Consider the following 19,178-nt stretch of genomic DNA (forward strand, 5'->3'; position numbering starts at 1 on the left):
GTTACTTTAATTGTTACTTTATTCTTTTTAATAATTATTTATTTATTATCATTATTTTCCAATTTTGACCAGAGAGAGAGAAAGAAAGAGAGAGAGAACAAGCCACCAGGTCTGGAACCCGAACCCCAGTCGGCCATGTGGGAATCCAACGTCTTTCACTATTATGCCACCTGCCAACCCCAACTGTTACTTTTTTCTAAACAAATGCCTTTAATATAGAAGATGCTTAAAAATGTTGGTTGATTGGGTAAAGTAAGCAAAGCTCTCTAGGAAGCACTGAAAAGACGTGGTTAAGAACATGGACTTAAGCCAGAATCAGTACCATCACTGAGAGCTCTGTGCCTTAGTTTCCTTATCAGGAAAATGACAATATGGTGCCTACTTTACAAAGTTATTGTAAAGATTTACAAGCGTGTATGTAGATGACAAATTATGTCAGCCATGCGGCAAGTGCTATTTGCTCTTCTCATTATCAGTATTATTGCAGTAAATATACAACCCATAAAAAAAATTGACCAGGAGTGTGGTATGAAAACATCAGATACAGAGTCAGAAGCCTTCATTCTGAGTTCCAGCTGCCTCTTAACATCTGTAACTTTTAATGTCTTGCAACCTTGCTAGGACTTGCCTCTTATTACATGTTTGTAGTGAGGGTCAAAAGAGATTTGTGCAAAAGCACTTTATACACATAAAGAATGACAAACTTATACAAATTATCCATCAGGAAACAATGCACGTGCAGGAGTCAGTTTGGTTCATGTACCAAATCTCTTAGTCCTAGAAACTCTCAAGAGTGAAATGTTAAATTTATACATCCTAAGTACATGTTAGGAAATCTCTGTGCAACACAAATGATGCTGGAGGATTTCAGGATGGGAGGGAACACTTCATCTGAGAGGACACAGCAATGGCGGAAAGAGAGCCACTCTGTCTGAGGCCTTTCAGGGGAGGTGGAGAGAAAAAGGGTTTCTAGGAGCTGGAGTATGAAGAAAACCCCAAATTTGAATGCTGTGGCATATGCAACGTACGCTCAGAGGTGTCTGCTCATAAAATCAACTTCCCTGTTTTCCTTAAACCTACCTCTTCATAACCAGGCAGTCTGCTGCTGCACCAAGAATTTACTACTGTGAGCTACTATAAAAATTGTGCTAATGGAAGCACCGCCTGAGAACGGTCATTTGAGAGTGCAGTGTGTGCAGTTTGAGGCCAGCAACAATATTTTCTACTCTCTACACGCCACAGGGCACACACTATAATCTGATATAGAGTAAAGGTACTTTATTAATTATTATTATTAAAAGCAAACAACTCCACAGACCAATGTTCTTTTAAAGCATGTTTTCTAATCTCTGTTTCCTCTCAGATGTATGGTTATTGTCCACCTGGAAAGGCCCCAAAGTGATAGCCAGAAATCTGCCACCACCACCCCTTCTGCTGTTCCTGCCATCATATTTAATTGTGTTTGTTCAACTCGAAGCCAAACTCATATGCAGTATATTTAGATGGTTAAAACAGCATAGCACTCCACTGTATAGAGATTACTTTCAACACCACAATTCTTGGGAATTAGACTGGAATAAATAAGGTAAAGAGAAAAGAAGCAACATAAATTTCTTCCGGTGACAAAGAAAACAATATCAAAATGGCAATCTGGAGATCCGCCATGAATGAAGGAATAGAGTGTTCCTTTTGGTGCACTCTCCTGCAAATGCAATCACCGTCTCATTCGCTATTCTGGATTTATTTCAAAGTGGGTGAGAACAAAAGCAGGAAACTAATAGTAAGAGACTATGGAAAAAGTACCTTTATTATTTTGAAAGATCAGTGTACAATCACTGTGCTCATTCTTGCATAGCATTAAAGGTAAAGGTGTGGAGCTGGTATACAGGTTGATTTTCTGAACCTCTACGGACTCGTTATTTCCCACGATGGCGAACTTTCTAAGTTGAAACATATATCATTAATATGTATTCTGGATCTCTTTTTCTGATGTCTCAGCTACTTAAAATATCTCCAAAAAAAAAAATCACTTAATGAATTTACAGTCTTGGTCAGATACTTTTTGTCAGCTAACTCGATCTTAAAAGTTTTCAACTTGCATTTTTAGTTAGCATTTAACAAATACAAACCCTATCACCTACATGTCAGAAAACTTAAGAATCATGGAGCAAAGAACAGTCTTTGTTGCTGAAGAGGTTATGGCTTGAATTGGATCAATTAATTAAAAATAAAGATTAGCTTTCTGTTCTTTTAATCTGAGCCAAATTTCACAGCATCATCATCCTAACAGGCAATTCAAACATACAGGGTTTAATGAACCTGATTTTCATCCAAATCTGAAAAATGAAGAGCATGTATATGCTTGTTAATAATGTTTTATGAGATCTTGCAGAGTATACTTCTCATGTGTACATGACTGCTAATTGACTAGATGAATAGATTCACATTTAGAGAAAACCCACCCTTGCGCTCATCTGTCAGGAGTTGACTTTTTCTCTACAGTCTGATCCCTCATTTGTTCATTAATTAATTTGACAAGTATTATAATACTAGCTGTTCTAGATACTGACCTCACGGTTGGGATAAGCCAGGCAAGGCACTATCTCACATTTATACACTACGATGGGGGTAAGATTAACAGATAATAAACAAACAGAAACTGAGATCTCAGATAGTGATAACTCAATTAAGAAAACACAGCAAACTGCTATGGTGACCTGAGGGACAGTCACGTTTGACGCAGGTAAGAAGGAAAGGTCTCTTAAGAGATGACGTTTGGCCCTGATGGACAAGATAGATGGTGCCAGCCATGTAAAAAACTGAGGGAACTAAAATACCAAGACCGTAAAGTGAGAAAGAACTTAGAGAACCTAAAGAACCCGAAGAAGGTCATCTATTTAGAGCAGCGTACACTGAAGGGAGGCCAGACAGTGAGTAGAGGTCATATCCCTGTTAAGGATTCAGGCAGCCCTTCAAGATTTGTTCTGCTTTTGCAGATAGCACAGAACTGCCTTTGAAATGAAAACTGATATTGCCTCAGAGACATACTGCCGGCACCACAGATTTCTTCTTTCATGTGTCTGAACTGTCATCTCAGGTCTTCATCTCTGGAGTGGCTCACTTGACCCTTGACCCTCTTCCTAGCTCTTTTCTCCTGTTTGTTATCCAGACCTTTGGGCCTGCTGCCTGTTCTCTAACCTAAGACTTGTTTTGACCCTCATTCTTTGTTTAGGCCTGGAGTCTCCATAACCTTGGTAGTCCCAATGTCAGTCTTGAAATGCCAACTCCCTACTGACCTTAGTAAATGCTGTTTCCTTCCCTGACCAGACACTAACACCACTGTTACTTTAATACTCTTGAATATGTCAATATCTATCTCCATGAAGTAGTTATATAATTATCAATATTTTGTATTAAAGATAAGGAAATCCAAAATCAAAGGTAAGCTCCTGAGAACCCAGGAATCCTGCTTTCTTTTCTCCATCTTGTTTTTGGGGGCAAAGGAAGTCTTGCTCACTTTAGGCATAGTGAGAAAAGTTCACAGCACGTCTGTTTACTATACAGAAGTTGAAGATCAAGGTCAAAATAATTTAAGGAATTAATAAAAAACAAATTCCCTTATCCTGAATTTTTTTCATACTTGTGTATTTGAGTTCACTTTTTTTTCTGTAACATTATATCCGTAGACTACACTGGTAGTCCGTACATACACTAGACCACAGCACAGAGATACGTAAGTACAGATATATTACCAATAATAGGAGCGAAAAGAACAAATGACTTGCCGAACTGTTGACCTTGGGAGAAAGAACTGCACATATTTGGCTGAGCTGCTCTGGTTTCTCTTTGGCTTTGCCTGACCCCCAAAACCATGGTTGCATGGTTGTAGTGAGGATACACTATGTAGATACCGGATGATGAGTGTAACTCTGATTCTAAAAGTCTAGTGTTCTATGGTCTCATTTTCAAATATGTGTCTTTCAGATAACCATGTTGTCAAAAATTCAATGCATTACTAAAAAAAAAAAAAAAAAAAAAAAAATGGCACTTTCAGATAAGTCCAAACAAGAGAATGTTTTAGAGAAAATAACAGAAGCAATTTCCTCAGCAGTTCAATACTAATCAAAACTCATAAATAGCATTCTTAGAATAAATGGGAAAGAGATAGAGGTGATTAAAAACTCTCAGGTGTCTTTCATCCTTCTAAAGTAGATCACTTAGGTTCATTGTAGCCTGCTGTGTGGTAGTTTGCAATAGAATGCTTTTCATACCATTCTTTAAAAAATCTAAGGTTCTTATTAAGATGAGAGTCTAGCTGTTTCTATTAAAAATGCATGACCTTTTCCCAACAGAACTGTTTTGACCTGTTATTTGTGGCTAAATTTGTGAGAGTTCTTTTGGAACCCTCACTCCTGCACATATCTCAGGGAAATAGACTTTAATAGCTAGTGACCTAATTGAAGTGTATCTGAAGGTGTTAAACAAAAATAATCTGTGATTCTGGTTAAAACACAAATTCACTTAGAAGTGAATATTCTACAGAGCATTGCAGTAAGTTTGGAAGGTTGTGTTGTCCCTAGAGTACCATTTAGTGCACTGGAAACAGCAATTCAAAGCTGAAAAAAAGTTAAATAAACTATAATACAGTTAATCTACATAAACTCAAAAACTTTCCACATAAGAAGTAAAAAAATTACTTATCTTTCCTAGTTTGTTTCCAGACAGACATTTAAGGCTATGTAGACACCATGTAACTACAGTTTCAAAAGACCATCCAGCCTCTCCTCCACCAACCCTGTCATGTTGGCAGACATCCTGGAGACAGGAATACCTCCGGGAGTTTGTGCATGAACAGGGTGCATTCTGGGCGACTGGCTGCCAGGTGGTAAGTTCGCTGCAGAAAGAACCTGTCCTGGATAGGGGAAGCTTCTACATAGTGCAACTTGTCCAGGATGAGTGAATAAATTTAGTTCACAATAAAATATTAGAAATATTATTGTGAATTCTATAGCTTTCTGATCATAAAGCTTTTAAAAATAAATAAATAAAACAAAACAAAACAACCTCCATTTGGGAATAACTACAATCTCTCAAGATGTTTTCTTATATGCACTGGATTGCTCAAGGATGATTTGACAATCCTACTATGTCATTGTCATGATTTCCTTTCAGGAAAAGTGATACTCCATATTTTTGCAAAAAAATTCTGACATTAGGCCTGCCAGTGGCAGGGTGGTTGGGGCAGCTGGATCCCACGTGACCCACTGTGCAGCTGGAGTCCTAGACCCTGCCCAAAGTTCCAAAAGGAGAAATGGAGAAGGGATTGCAGAGTGGCTATCCCTCAGGAGGAGTGCTTTCTCCCTCCTCCATTCCCCACATCTCTCCACTAAGAGTGTACGTGCCTCCTAACAAATTAAAAGATATTGAAATATATTCTATGTCACAAAGATCATATAGAAGATGATTCTCATTCTTAGCTATAAGCAAATGGATGACAAACAATAAAGTCTCATATATTTATCTTATTTGAAAATGAGATAATTCATAGAAGAATCCACTTTTCAAAGTTTACACCTTATTATATTCACTGAAAATTTTAAAGTTCACAAAAAATGTTAACTAATCCAAGACAGAAGGAAAATGTTTACAGTTTTGTGCAAAATAAATGACAAGTGTGGGTTCTTAGCTGAAACCACATTATCATTTTATTGAGGTGTGTGTGTGCGTGTGTGTGTGTGTGCGTGTGTGTGTGTGTGCTTGTCTGTGTGTAAAATAATATGCAACTGAGACTATAGCAAGACATTGCCAAAATAACTGGCTGAAAAGTGAAAAATTCAATCACGACAATATTACTTATATGTTTCCCCTGGTTAGACTCATTGATTTGACTTGGCATTTTGTATGCATTCATTAACTTGCTGTAAAGAAAGGTATAATATAATATCATAATGACATTCAAGTCAATAACTTTGGGTGTTTATAACACAAAGTCAAAAATATTTAAAATTCAGATGAAAATAAACCAGTGTCAAGACAGAAGCAAATTTTACTGACTTTTGCAAATGTTCACTATGGAAAATGGTATTTAGAATTCTACTGATATAATTTCAGCATGTTTTTCTAAAACAAGACAGTAAAGAAGGGGAAAATAAGAGACTTCCCTGCTGACAAAATCCTTTCACTTTTCCTAGAAATACTCTGGTAAAATGTATGTGCACATGTGCGTGCAGACACACACAGGCACGTACATATACACATGCACACACGAACCCTCTCCCCTCAAACCACATCCCCAAGATCCCCAATCTTATTACCTGTTTCTGAGCAGCACACTGAAGGTCATCTTATCCAGTCCTAGATAATTTGGCAGCAAGTTTGACCAATTCCAGTTCCATTTTGTGATGGCTGACTGTTGATAAATGAGAAGACACTATTGTTAGTTATTAATCAGAGTTAATATGATCAGTAAATTAAAGCTCCAGCTGTGATAGACTAACTAAGAAGGAGGGGGGTCCAGAACAAGGACTTAGACAGATAACATCAATCATGTCCACAGAAGAAGGTTTTTATTCCAATAAGACAGCAATTAATTTATAAATCCATTTGGGGATGTAGTCATTATTTATAAAAATATAAATCAATTTTTTGAGTCGTTATTCTTCCAAGTGTTAATGGCATGTGCCCAACAAGTTTCTCTGGGAGGGGGACTCTTTTTGAAAAGAAAAGCAAAATAATTGGCAACTTTTTCATAGGACATATCAATTTATAGTCTGTTTTATTTTTTGCATCCAAAAGTTGAATTAAAAAAAAAAACATTGAAAGTACTAGGACTCAAAAGTTAAGACATAACTTAATTAGACTGTGATAATTAATATTACCTTTTTGGTTAAAGAAAATTCTTTAAAGAGGAGATATAATGACCTAGTAGCATAAATAACATAAATGCTTCTTTTTGCTCATAAGATGTAAACTTCACAACTGGCTAAGAAGAAAAACTACTGTGAAAAATTAATCCCACAATTCAGAACTCAAATGTAACTTGCTGTTTATTTAAATGAAGCAGAGAAAACTTAAAAGCTACCATAATTATTCATGGTTTGGAGCATTTTAATGTAGAACATAAGAAAGAAGCCATTAGTTCCAATGTTAACAATATATTTGATTTTAAAGAACTGTAAATGTTTACGTTCCTTAAAACTAACTAGTTTTGCTAATAAGAGTCTGCTGATGCTTAACAGTCCAACAAGAGCTAGTCCCTGTCACCTGCTGATTAATCGAGCACTACGATCCTGTCATAGAGCAGGAGAATTCTGCCCTGGGTTGTCAGCATTTGAAGGTCTTATTCTACTACAGTATTGATGAATGTAGACTAGAGCTGTAACAGGCATGGCAAAAATATTATCTGCATGCCGAATTAGGCCATTGTTTTAATTCTTATTTTCATCAGAGCTCTAGGTCAAGCAATCCTTCTCTTCTGCCCTGTTAGTTCAAATTGTCTGTCAAGAGGTTTCTGGGAAAAGCCACTAAAAGAATGAACAAGCAAAAGCAACTTTAGATTTCAAATACTCTGGCACAAGATGATCTTTTGAATGTAACTACTGAAACATGCAGCTTAAACAATGATACGATCTGACATTTTTTAAAAATGCATTTATCTTCTTGATTTTATGGCAAATATCCTGGCTTTAAGATCACTAGCAAATTCATTTTAAATATAGGAATATGTCTAGGGTTCTAAAAAACAAATTTATCTCATGTCACTTAAAAGAGTAGCTTAGTACTCTATTTTTAATTAACTTAAAATCATTTACTAATTTATCTGATACATTCATAATGACTGCAAGGTGTTTTGTGATATGAAGAATGTGTTTTGGGTGTAGGGGGTGGTAAGGGAGGAGGGGGCAGTTACAAAATGTCTGGTTCTTCAGACCTTTTAGAGACACAGCCTAACACATGTTCCCTCTGCCCTAACTTGACCTGGCCAAAATTAAAATTTGCAGTCCAAACAGATGAATGAGTTTGACAACTAGGTAAATAACTTTTAAAAGCCCGTTTTTACAGACCATGTAGATAAGAACAAGGCCTTTTGCTTCCTACCAAGAAGAGCTTATGTGTAAATATTCAAACACAAAGCATACTTTTCTTACTTGTGTAAAGAAATCGCATCCTTGAATTTATCATTTAATTTTCACATACCTGATCTAGCATGTTTTCACTAAACACCTTGTACACATGGAAAGGGTTAAAGGCAGAAGGCTGATCTTCCACACTCCTCAAGGTCGTCTTTAAAGGTCGGACGGGTAATGGTGTTTCCTCTGAACCATTCATAGAAAACAGCTGTTCCTTTAAATATTCCTTCAACGGAAAACAAAACAAAACCCTAAAAATTGTGATGGTGAGAAGCATACATTCACTTTAAAAATAAACTGATCAATGTCCAAATTTACCTTTAAGCACATTAATTAGATTACAGTATATTACTTGCCCCAGGAAGAATACATATTTGGAAATACACAGCAGAGTACCAATCAGCATTGCAGGAAACCTATCAAAAATAGGTTTACCTAATATACACTATAGATTAGAAAACCATTTAGCCAACTTTCATATGATGATAGATCAGAATCTTTTCAACAGGCATTGTCTGGTCATCGGTTCATGCATTAACATGCCTGATGCCCAGAAGTTAACTCATGGTATGCTCAGTCATTCGTTAGGTGTCCTTGCTACCTGCTCCAGGCTCAGCCCAGTGCTACCTGCTCCAGGCTCAGCCCAGTGCTACCTGCTCCAGGCTCAGCCCAGTGCTAGGTACTCGGCTTTTTATTTTTCACTGTAAGCAGTCTCATTCTATGTAGAATTAATTATAATGCAAATTCCTAAACTCTAGTTCCCCATCATGAACTGAAAAGTATCAAGGTTCAAAAGAAACTCAGAATAGGTCATTCTAATCCCCCAAATGCCAGTGTAGTCCTGGGCAGAAAAGTCATTTTACCTTGTTTTCCACCCATAAATAAAGTGAATAATTCTAATCTACTTTATGGTCAACAAATTTAAGTGATTAAAAGTCTCCCTTTGACTGACAAATACTAAAAATAGATCATTTAATAGATTAAAATATATAAACATTTAAAAATATAAATGTTCTTTTCCTGATTTTTAGTATGTCGCAATATAATTTTTTCTTTGAGGTTTGGATTAGGACAAAGTTCAGAATGTGAACGCTGAAAAGGATTTCAGGGTTATCTAGGAAAAAAAACCTTACTCCTCAAATTTGAGTAGACAGACTCACAAAGTCAGTTTCACCACGGAGCTTGTTAGGAGAGCAGGCTCTTGGGCCCCACTGAGTCAGAATCTGCCTGTTAACAAGAATTCCCAAGAAATCTGTAGGCACATGAAACTTCAAGAAAACCTAGCCCAACACCACACCCAGTGTTTGGCTGAACTGTCAGAGGGCAAGCCTGAAAAATTCCTTTCATCAGAAAAGGAATTTTACACCTAGATTTAGATTACTGAACAACAACAACAAAATCATGATTTAGGTGAGTAAAATTTTAAAAAGGAATAAAATATTCTCTCCCCATTTAAGAAAAAAAAATCCTTTGTTTTCGCTCAGCTTTACTGATTTCCTCATATATAACCATTCAAGGGGTCCTCACAAAGTTCATGGAAAATGTATATTATGAAAATGATGCATGGTTTTCATTTGGGGGGGGGCACCAAAATAAACTCACACCTTAATTCCATTTTCCATAAACTTTTTAAAGTCTACATATTTTGGTTTTGCTTTTGTTTCAATTTAAAAAAAAAAGAGAGAGAGAGAGAGAGAGAAAGTAATCTGTTGCCAATGGTTAATAAAATGGGATTTTCTTCCTGGTAATTTCTCTGTTGTATTGACACTTATCCCTACCCCTTCCCAAAATCTCCATTTTTTTTTTTATGTTTTCTTTCTGTGAGTGAGAGAGACAGAGACAGTGAGACAGAACCTTTGCCAGGGTCTTGACACCACAGTCTGTCTCTGACCCTTGCCAGGCCTGGATTACTGGCACAGGTGTGCCTGACATACTCAGGGAGGTCTCAAGATGTGAACCCAGAACCTTCCCATGTTTGTCAGGCTTGCAGTGCTGAACTTTATTGCTGGGCCAGTTTCTAGCCCCCTAAAACCTAGATTCTTTTACTGTGACATTGCTTTAATCAGATTTATCACTTCTTAGAGCTATTTCTTTAGAATATTTCCATTCTTTCTTGAACTCCTTCCCTTGCAGTTTCATCAAAGCTTAATTCTCTTCCTCTTTCCATGGTGCAGTGCCACCAATATAATAACCTCGACTACCACACTGGTCGAAGACCACCAAATCTATAGGCACAGCCTCTTCTCTGTGTTTATAGCCAGGACCTGACATGTAACGGGACATTTTAGCTCAGACACCTTACCTGTATCTCAAAGACAAATGAATGCATCTTCAAACCCACTTTCCCCTCATACCTTCTATGTCTCTACCAATGGCATATTCATTTTCCCTTCACCTGGACCCTAATATAAACACTTCAGCATTCATATTACAGTTTCTTTTTTAAAAGTGTTATTTCTTCTGAAAGAGAGTGGGGGAGAAAAAGAGGGAGAAAAGGGGAGACAAAGGAAAAAAGGGAGAGATAGAGGCACCCACAAGAGGATTCTCATGCTGCCATGTACCTCCAATCTTGGCCAGCTTAAATGATGGCCACACCTCATGCCCAGTATGCTAAGGGAATCGTGTGGGTCCAGTTATGTTACCATTGTGCCACCATTTTTGGGTAAGACGTAGCAGCACATCTGAAGGCACTAAAGACTGGAGCACCACTCGTCAAATGAGCAAACATCACAATTACAGTTGTGCCGACCCCTTAGTGATGTCTCACAGTATAAACACAGTCATAAATTCTGTACTGGTCTGTCCGGGTTTGTTGCCTATGGTTCTGTAATAGCCACAAGTCAAAGGCCTCCTATTTTCTTTGCTTCTAGAGTCACCTAATATTATGCCTCTTAGCTTGCAGTGCTGTGCTCACTAGCCGAGTAAACTATCAAACATATCCCATCTGATGGGTATTACCAGAATAGTAAATATTGGGTCATCAGGAAAGTCATGATGCATTCTTGCATAAAAAAAAAAACTATGTCATGACTTTTCTGACGACCTAATGTATTCAATTGTACCAAAAGAAAAATCCTAACTTTGGGCTTAATTGATGAAAACATGGGGGTACCACAGGGAAGATTGCATAGCCTACCTGTTCAGAACCACCGCCTCAGGGTTACGTGAGCTCCGTGAGGGAAGAATAGACTCCGGCTTTACAGAATTCATTAGATCACTGATGATCAATAAAATCCAACCTAATTTTTTTTATGATTTTGCTTATTGGTAATTACTGATCCTTTTTTATTTTTGTATTCTGTATCTTTAAAAATAGAACTACTTTATCAGATTGGAAATTTATGCCAGCTATCACCATCTTCAGAGGGATTACAATCCCACTTTCCCAAGGATCTGAGAGTAATGACCCTGTGACATCTGTCCTCAGCGGTCACTACAATTGCTTTGGGCAATCTCGGTGGCTACATGGACATGCCGATGAGGAACATGGCTTCTCAATGGAGTTCTGTCAGTTAACCAAGGACAGGAGTTCCCCAGAAAGACGTGCCACACAGATCACTACCAAGAGGCAATAGGTTGTTACTGTGTAAGCCCCACATAGCGAGCTGGTGCCTTAGGACAGGATCAGTCCTCCTAGCTCTCAGGTCCTCACATCCCTCTCAGGTTATCACGGAACATCGTTATGTCACTTGTTTATTGACCGGTGGATTAAGCTCTGTGACAGTCAGGAAACAAGATTTATTTGAACTAACTTTCAGAAAGACAATGGTAGGGAGAACATTTATATAACTAAGTTGTAATGTGCTGTTGTAGACCTCCAGTCACTCCTTGGAACTGTATGGTTTGTAAGGCCAATATCACTGAGATAAAACACTATACATCTGCATTATTCATTCACAGTATTTGTATTACACAATTTGTACTATTCCAAAAGCTACATTTATGTGTTTACATATATAAACATAATTACAGTTGCCACATTCTAATTCAGAGACACATAATCCAATTGAAATCATGCTTAAGTTAGCAAACTCATATTGTTTCAAGAAAAAAACTGAGATAACCTATTTATATTTTCAGTAAATAGTCAACAACATGCAGAGGCCAGAGACTTAACTGAGCAAAGATATAGACAGACCTAACATTGGTTCCAACCAGTGTCCATGCAGTAATGAATGTTTTGGGATTAATCTGGTTGTTGTGAAATATGATTCAATATTCTTCTAAAGGTTTTCATTACCTAAGCCTCCAACTTCACTAACAAAAGTATGATGTCTTCAAGGAAAAGAGCTGTCTCTCTTCAGAAAATTCTTTATTGCACAAATGGCAGATTTTAACGTCAGCTTAACAGTCACAAACACACAATTCCCAAACTACACCTCCAGTCTTTACAATTCAGAGCTGAACTGAGTTTATGAGCCGTGTTATTGTTTAAATCATATAAATAAAACCTACATTGTTTCGGCGAAGCTTTCTCTGTACAAATGCAGAACAGCCGGGGCTGAATAGATTCTATTAATAATGCAATATTGAGTTTGGTATTGACTTTAAGAAGTATTATCACCTCCTTGACTAACCCTTAGCTGCCAGCAGACGCTGCCTCAGGCCAGTACACACCTAATTGCTCGGTAAAAAGGCCGTTTCCCTACCTCATTGAGCCGCATGATGTGATAAATTTGCCTCAGGTACTTGCTGCCACCTGGTTTGTGGCAGAGATCCAGGACCATCGTGTTTATTTTCTGCTCAGTCAGTTCAAGAGCAATATCTCCTTCTTCTAAGGCTGTGCTAGTCTCTATTGTCATAAATGCGCTAAATACAAAGAGAGAATATGCGTATCAGTATCAGTGGTGAAGAATTGTAAAGATGGAAAATAATCAAAGAGATTGAGTGTGGAGAGTCGATGTAAATCTCATATTCAAAGCACCCATAAAGACTTTGCTCAGCTAGGTACACCTTCCCAAACTGCTGCTGCTCATACAATAGAAACAGCCTGAGAATTAAGCACCTGAAAGCACTTTCAAAAATGGAATCGTTTCTTTTAAAACATTTCCTTATTGCATTTATACCCCTATCTATAAAACATTTTCCCATTACTGCAATTGTTGCAATTGCTATAATCATGGGATAAAAACAAAACATTTCTTTTAAAGAACATGTAAGGAATAATTTGTATTTTCTCTTTCAGGATAAGAAGTATCTTTGACGCCAGAAATAGCTTTGGTGTTCTGCCTTTTGTAGAACCTCTTCACACCTGTCGTAAAACACATTAAAGAATAATTAAAGTGTCAAAAGGGGATGCCTATTACACTAAATATAGGTTGGGTGCTTCACCGGTGTGCTTGCCACTTGGTATTTTAAATTGGCCACTGACACTTGTTGCCTTTTAAAAATACTTGTCCCCACTCCTGTTTTTCTGTAATAGATACTTAGCAAAAATCACTACTCTGATTATTCTTCCCCAAAAGGGGTCTACTACCAGTGTACCAGAAATGTGCAAGAGAGAGTTCTGAAACATTTCTTTTAGAAGAACCAATACTCTCATTCTTGATTTTAAACATGATCTACATGGTAATAATGGATGACAAACAATTTTTTAAACATCTTAAACTATATCAGTACAAAAATCATGATATTCAACTTACAACACATATTCCACGCTAATTTTCTTATTAGAACTGCTATTAGGGGCATGTTAAGTGTGCAATCTAAGTAGTCTTAGGAAAACTTACGGTTTCCCAGACTAAATGAAATTTACTGTGGTGTAATCAGCTATATGCTGCAGTTCATTACTGAGATTTTGCCATGATTATAAAATTAGTTCTGCCAAGAGTCAGTGCCGCTGACCTGAAGACTCAACCAAATGATACCCAGCTGCTGGACATTAACTTTGATATTGCTTCCACATGTACCTTCAAAGCATCCTTTTCGAAAAAAAAAAAAAAAAGCTTTTGGACTATATATAAGCCTTGCTAAAAAAAAATAAGCCAATGCTACTCTGATTTAGAGTAAATATTGAAAAAAATATATTCTAATGTAAAAGAAGTTTGCCAATATCTTTTTGAAGCTACATACAGGTTGCAAACAACATTTGTCAGATTTTGTAGAGGCTGACATTGAAAAAGTTGAGGCCCTCCGACAAAGGAGTATCTCAGTGTCAGCCCCTGAATTGTATCCTTTCCTGTCCATCACTGTGCAGGTGAAGCAAATGATTGGATTCAGTCAATGCTATGATTAATGAGTTCCTCTCTGGATTTGGGACTGCCTATCAATCATGTCATTAGGGAGAATGTGCCCTGAAAGAGGCAGACCTTAGCCAAGGAATAACTGCATTAATCTTAATCTGTATATGCACCCAGCCAGCCAAGTCAGGGTCACCATGATGAAAAACAATAATCTTCAACTCGACAAATTACTTTGCAAAGACAGACATTTCTTTACTTTTTGGGCTGTGTGTTCTCCAGAATCTAAGTTGACTGTTTACAGCTTGAGTGTTACTACAAAGTGAAGGTTATTTTAATGAATAGTAATGCTTTCAGGCAGTATGCAAGACAGGCAATGCTTACAGCTGCCACCTTTTCTGCCACAGTTATTTTCACTATTTCCATAAAATCGAAGTTAAATCTAGTGCAAGTGAAAGAAATCTAGCTAAATGGTATCACATGATATGATCATTTTTATGAAGCATTAAGATTTCATTGATGTTAACAGGATAACCGTTTTAAATACTTACATACCCATACTTAAAATGGTATATATGGTAAAGCCAAAGCAGCCCTCTATTTAAAACAGACATAATGGTTTGAGATATATTTTTCCTTATGGTATAGATCTATAAGCAAAATGATCATTGATTTGTGAGAAATACTTGGAGGTGGAAGTTCACCTGTATATTGGCTAATCAATTTGAAACCAAAGTCAAGAAGAAATATTCCTATAACACTCAAACTCTACAGGCATCTGATTCCAATGTGAGTTAAATAAAAATAAGCTCTTTTAAAAATAAATAAATGATTTAATCTACTTTTTAAATATGAATATTATTTGAGAAGTTGAGAAAGGCATAACGCTATGTAAATTACCTAATTACTAAGACTCTTTGAGGGTGGTAAAATATTTTTTAAATCAGCAATTCATTTTTGATGTATATCATATTAGAGATAAAAAGTAATCTTTTGGCTCATTGCTAATCGGCCAGATATTAGCTAAATGAATCTCTATTCTGGTAGATACCATGTGTGTTGGTGCTGTTTATAAAACTTACATGTAAATCAGCTTTTAAGGAGAAATCTTAATTTATAGATTCCTGTATACAGCTCTAGGTATGTTACTTAGACATTGCTTTACATGGAACTTACCTGATAGAAAGGCTCCTAAATTGGCAGTATCATAAATTTAACTTTGTACCTATAATCAGATCTTTTTTTATTCTTTTTTCTTTCCCTTTTATAACCACTGCCATGGATAATGACATATGGCCTTAATCTTTTAGTCATTGGATTAAAGCCTGTAAATTGGTACTGAATGCAAATATAAAGATTAAGAAGGTCACTGTCAATGTTACTAAGCATCCGCCTGACTACTATTGTTATTCCTTCCCACGGGACATCCCAGAAGTAAATTTCTAGAAGTTAGTATGACAAGACCAGAAAAATCATGATTGTCTACTTTTCCTTATTTGGATGAATACAAAGTCTTAAAGGCTGGCCTAGACAAGTAAAGATATTAGTTATCAGAATACTAACCAGTGAATAAAATGCATTTTAATAGAGTGCATAAATATCAAATGCTCAGTAGTTCTAAGCTTGATGCTAGAATTTTATGATTGTTATTTCGTTTTTCGAAACAGTTCTATCATTTTAGTATCATCACTGAAACTGAGGCTTGGAGGGATTCAATAAATTGCACGAGATTACCCACTGACAAGGGGTTTGTACTTGCCACCTGATTCCAAGCGTGATTTCACAATGAGCTAGTAAAAGTAACCATGTTTCAAGTGACTTTTAGTCATTTCAGGCAGAAAGTTATACTAGTGTTTGGTAACAACATGACTATATTTTAAAAGAATGGAGGTTAGTGGATGTGAGTGTTTTTAAAAAAAAGACTTAGTGTCTGTAGACCACCTGAACCAGAATTCCTCTATCAATAGCATGCAATTCTATACCTGAAGACTAATTTTAAGACAGGAGCACTCTATGTACATATTTAAATTCATCAGAGACCCTTAAAAATCTTTGCAATACCACAAATCACTTAGTTCTTGGTGACAACCCTCTGAGAAGGCTGACATTTTCATACAGAAACAGCTGGGTGTGTTTATAGCTTGAGTGTGATATGCCCCAGTTGCCCTCTGGGATTCTTACATTACCAGATGAAAAATGTGTACCTTTTTGACAATCAGGTACACAGAAAGTAATAAAAAGCCTTTTATATCCATTAATTCCTTCTTAATTTAATCTCCATGCCCAATCCATTTTCAAAATGCTCCAGGCTATCCAGTAGATACCTGTTTGCACACTGAAAGGGAGTGAAACCAAATTCTCCTGGGTTTAACTACCCCCTTTAATCAGAAACCTTAAGAAGGTGACCGAACAAGTATAATGTTCCAGTGTATCAATGTGGTTCAAATTTTAAGACAAGAGAGGCCTAACAATTCAGTTTTTAATGGGATGCTTATCTTTTCCTATATTTATCCAAGTTCCCATGAATTTAGCAAAATGACCTTCACTGCCCATCTGACAATATTTTCTTGTTGTTATTTTGTTATGGTAAAAGTATTTGATAAAATTCAGTGGAAAAAAAGCAGCACTTTACCATTCAGAGCTCAATTTCCTTGCTTTCAACAATTGGCGCTCAATCCAGTTGGGCTTTTGTTGCTCGATGCTCTGTATGACCTTCTGGGTCATTTGATTAGGGCTACTTGTCTGCTTTCCCATGATGCTTTCCAAACACACACAAATTAAACCGAGTTTCTCTTTACTCCATCTGTCAAGGGAGGCACCTGTTAAAAGTTCCACAGTGTTTCCATCCTCAAATATCCGACATATAATTACAATCAAGTTCCAGACGAGCAGGCCAGCTTTCTTCAATTCAACAAAGTTTTTTGACATTTTTCTCTCAGACAGAAAAAAGAAGTATTTAATTGGGGGAGGCAAACATGCAATCACCGTAGGTAACTTGCTGATTACAATAGATACTGCCTGAGCAGCAAGCCTTGTGAAGCCTGGAGAAGAAAAGAAAGAAAAGGTATGATTAATATTAGCATTTTTTGTTCCGTCACTGTTTTTTGTGTTGTGTAAGGATGTCTAATTTTTGTGGAGAAAATTGTTGAGAAGAGCAAGTACTTGACATATTCCAGCAGAACTCCACATGGGCCTCCAGCAGTACTACCTAAAATCTCCCAAATCTCAAACTTGCTTTCCCCTCCTCCCACTAATGAAGATGAGAAAATTCAGAACTGTAATTTCTATTTTTATCTTTGAAGATTGCAGCTTTGAAGGACCCAGGTGCTCTCCTAATTAACGGATGCAGAGGCATCCCTGCTGGACCTCTTTGCAGCCTTTGACACCTCTGACTTGCCCTGAAGCCTTTCTCCTCCCTTCTAGATTTTTGACAGGCTCACCCCAGCCCTTCTCAGGACTGGCTCCTCTTTTTTCAGTTCTCTTCTAAATGTCATCCCATCTAAAGCAACCACTTCACACCAGTCCAATAGCTCTTTTTTTGTTTTAAGAGAGATTTTTTGCTGTAGGGAGAGTGCGCTCTCTGGCGAGACAGAGAGAGACAGAGAGACAGAAAGTGAGAAATCACCCTCCAGATGGCCACACCATAATCCAATTTCCATTCTCCTCGATATATCATGCATGTGCACACATACACGTGCCCAGTGTGAGTTTTAACCACTGGGTCAGGGACCTGAACCACAGTCAACTATGTGAAATCCAGTAACTTAACCATTATGCTATCTGCTCATCCCCAGCCCCATCGTTTTCTATCATAGGACTGCATGTTGTTGCCTTTACTATAGCACTTGCATCATCTAATAATGATTTCCTTTATCTCTTCATTATCTGTCACCTTCCATGAGAGCATTACTGTATCCCCAGCACTTAGTATCCTATGTATAATAGTTGTTCAATAAATATCTGTTAAATAAATAAGTCAATAAATCGATTTATGTTTACCTATATTACTCCTCTTGGCTTTTCTGTGTCCCTGCTAGTTCCACTTTCTAACAGTTCTTAAATGTGAGTATTTGCTAAGAACTTCTTGAGCTTTTGGCAGATGATTACACGTGCCCTCTCTTGGTTGGTGCTCTTTCGCTAAAGGATGTATCGAAACTCCTTCTCTAGTTCAGGGTTTCTCAAATTTTTCACTATGGACATTTTAGGTTGCATCATTCTTGTTGTGGGGCACTGTTCTGTACCCTGTCCGATGACATTTTGCAGTATCTCTAGCCTCCACTCAGTAGATGCCAGCAAGGACACCCTCAGCTGTGACAACCAAAAACTGTCTCCAGGTATTGCCAAGGGCATTTGCTCTTGGAGGCAAAGCTGTTCCTGGTTGAAATCCATTCTTCTAGATGATTCCAGATACTTCAATTGCAATTCTACAACTCAGCTCTCTGTTCTACTTCTTTGTCTTACTCACCTTTAATTCAATATTTGGTCATGCATCACTTAACGACAGGTGTATGTTCTGAGAAATGTTCTGTTAGGAGATTTTGTCACTGTGTTCTTACACAAACCTCCATGATTCAGCCTACTACACACCTAAGCTATATGATATAGCCTATACGTATGCTCCCTATGGGACCACCTCAACGATGATGTTGTCCTCGACTGACATTACGTAGTGCATAACTGTAATTAAAAACAAGTCCATTTTCTTCTTTCCAAATTGACTTGGCCCATCCCCCTCCCCACACTTTCCCCTTCCCTCACCCTCCCTTCTTCCTTTTTTTTTTTCCCCCTTTCTTCTTAAATACCAAAAACACTCTACAGTTCAGCCTCAGTCTTTCTCTATGGACATTTCTGGAGACCTCTGACATGTTTT

At 37.3% G+C, this 19,178-nt stretch overlaps 1 protein-coding gene across 1 annotated transcript in view; it reads right to left on the reverse strand.

Annotated features, from left to right (window-relative positions):
- Positions 1-19,178, reverse strand: part of KIAA0825 (KIAA0825 ortholog) — a 494,795-nt gene that overhangs the window by 208,721 nt on the left and 266,896 nt on the right. Inside the window, exons 17-20 of the mRNA XM_014593286.2 lie at positions 16,941-17,349; positions 12,779-12,938; positions 8,197-8,355; positions 6,315-6,409 (exon numbers count right to left, since the gene is read on the reverse strand). Coding sequence (XP_014448772.1) covers positions 6,315-6,409; positions 8,197-8,355; positions 12,779-12,938; positions 16,941-17,349 — 823 coding nt within the window. The remainder of the gene's footprint in view (positions 1-6,314; positions 6,410-8,196; positions 8,356-12,778; positions 12,939-16,940; positions 17,350-19,178) is intronic.

Source organism: Tupaia chinensis, unplaced genomic scaffold (assembly GCF_000334495.1).
Source record: "Tupaia chinensis unplaced genomic scaffold, TupChi_1.0 Scaffold140095_1, whole genome shotgun sequence".
NCBI lineage: Eukaryota > Metazoa > Chordata > Mammalia > Scandentia > Tupaiidae > Tupaia > Tupaia belangeri.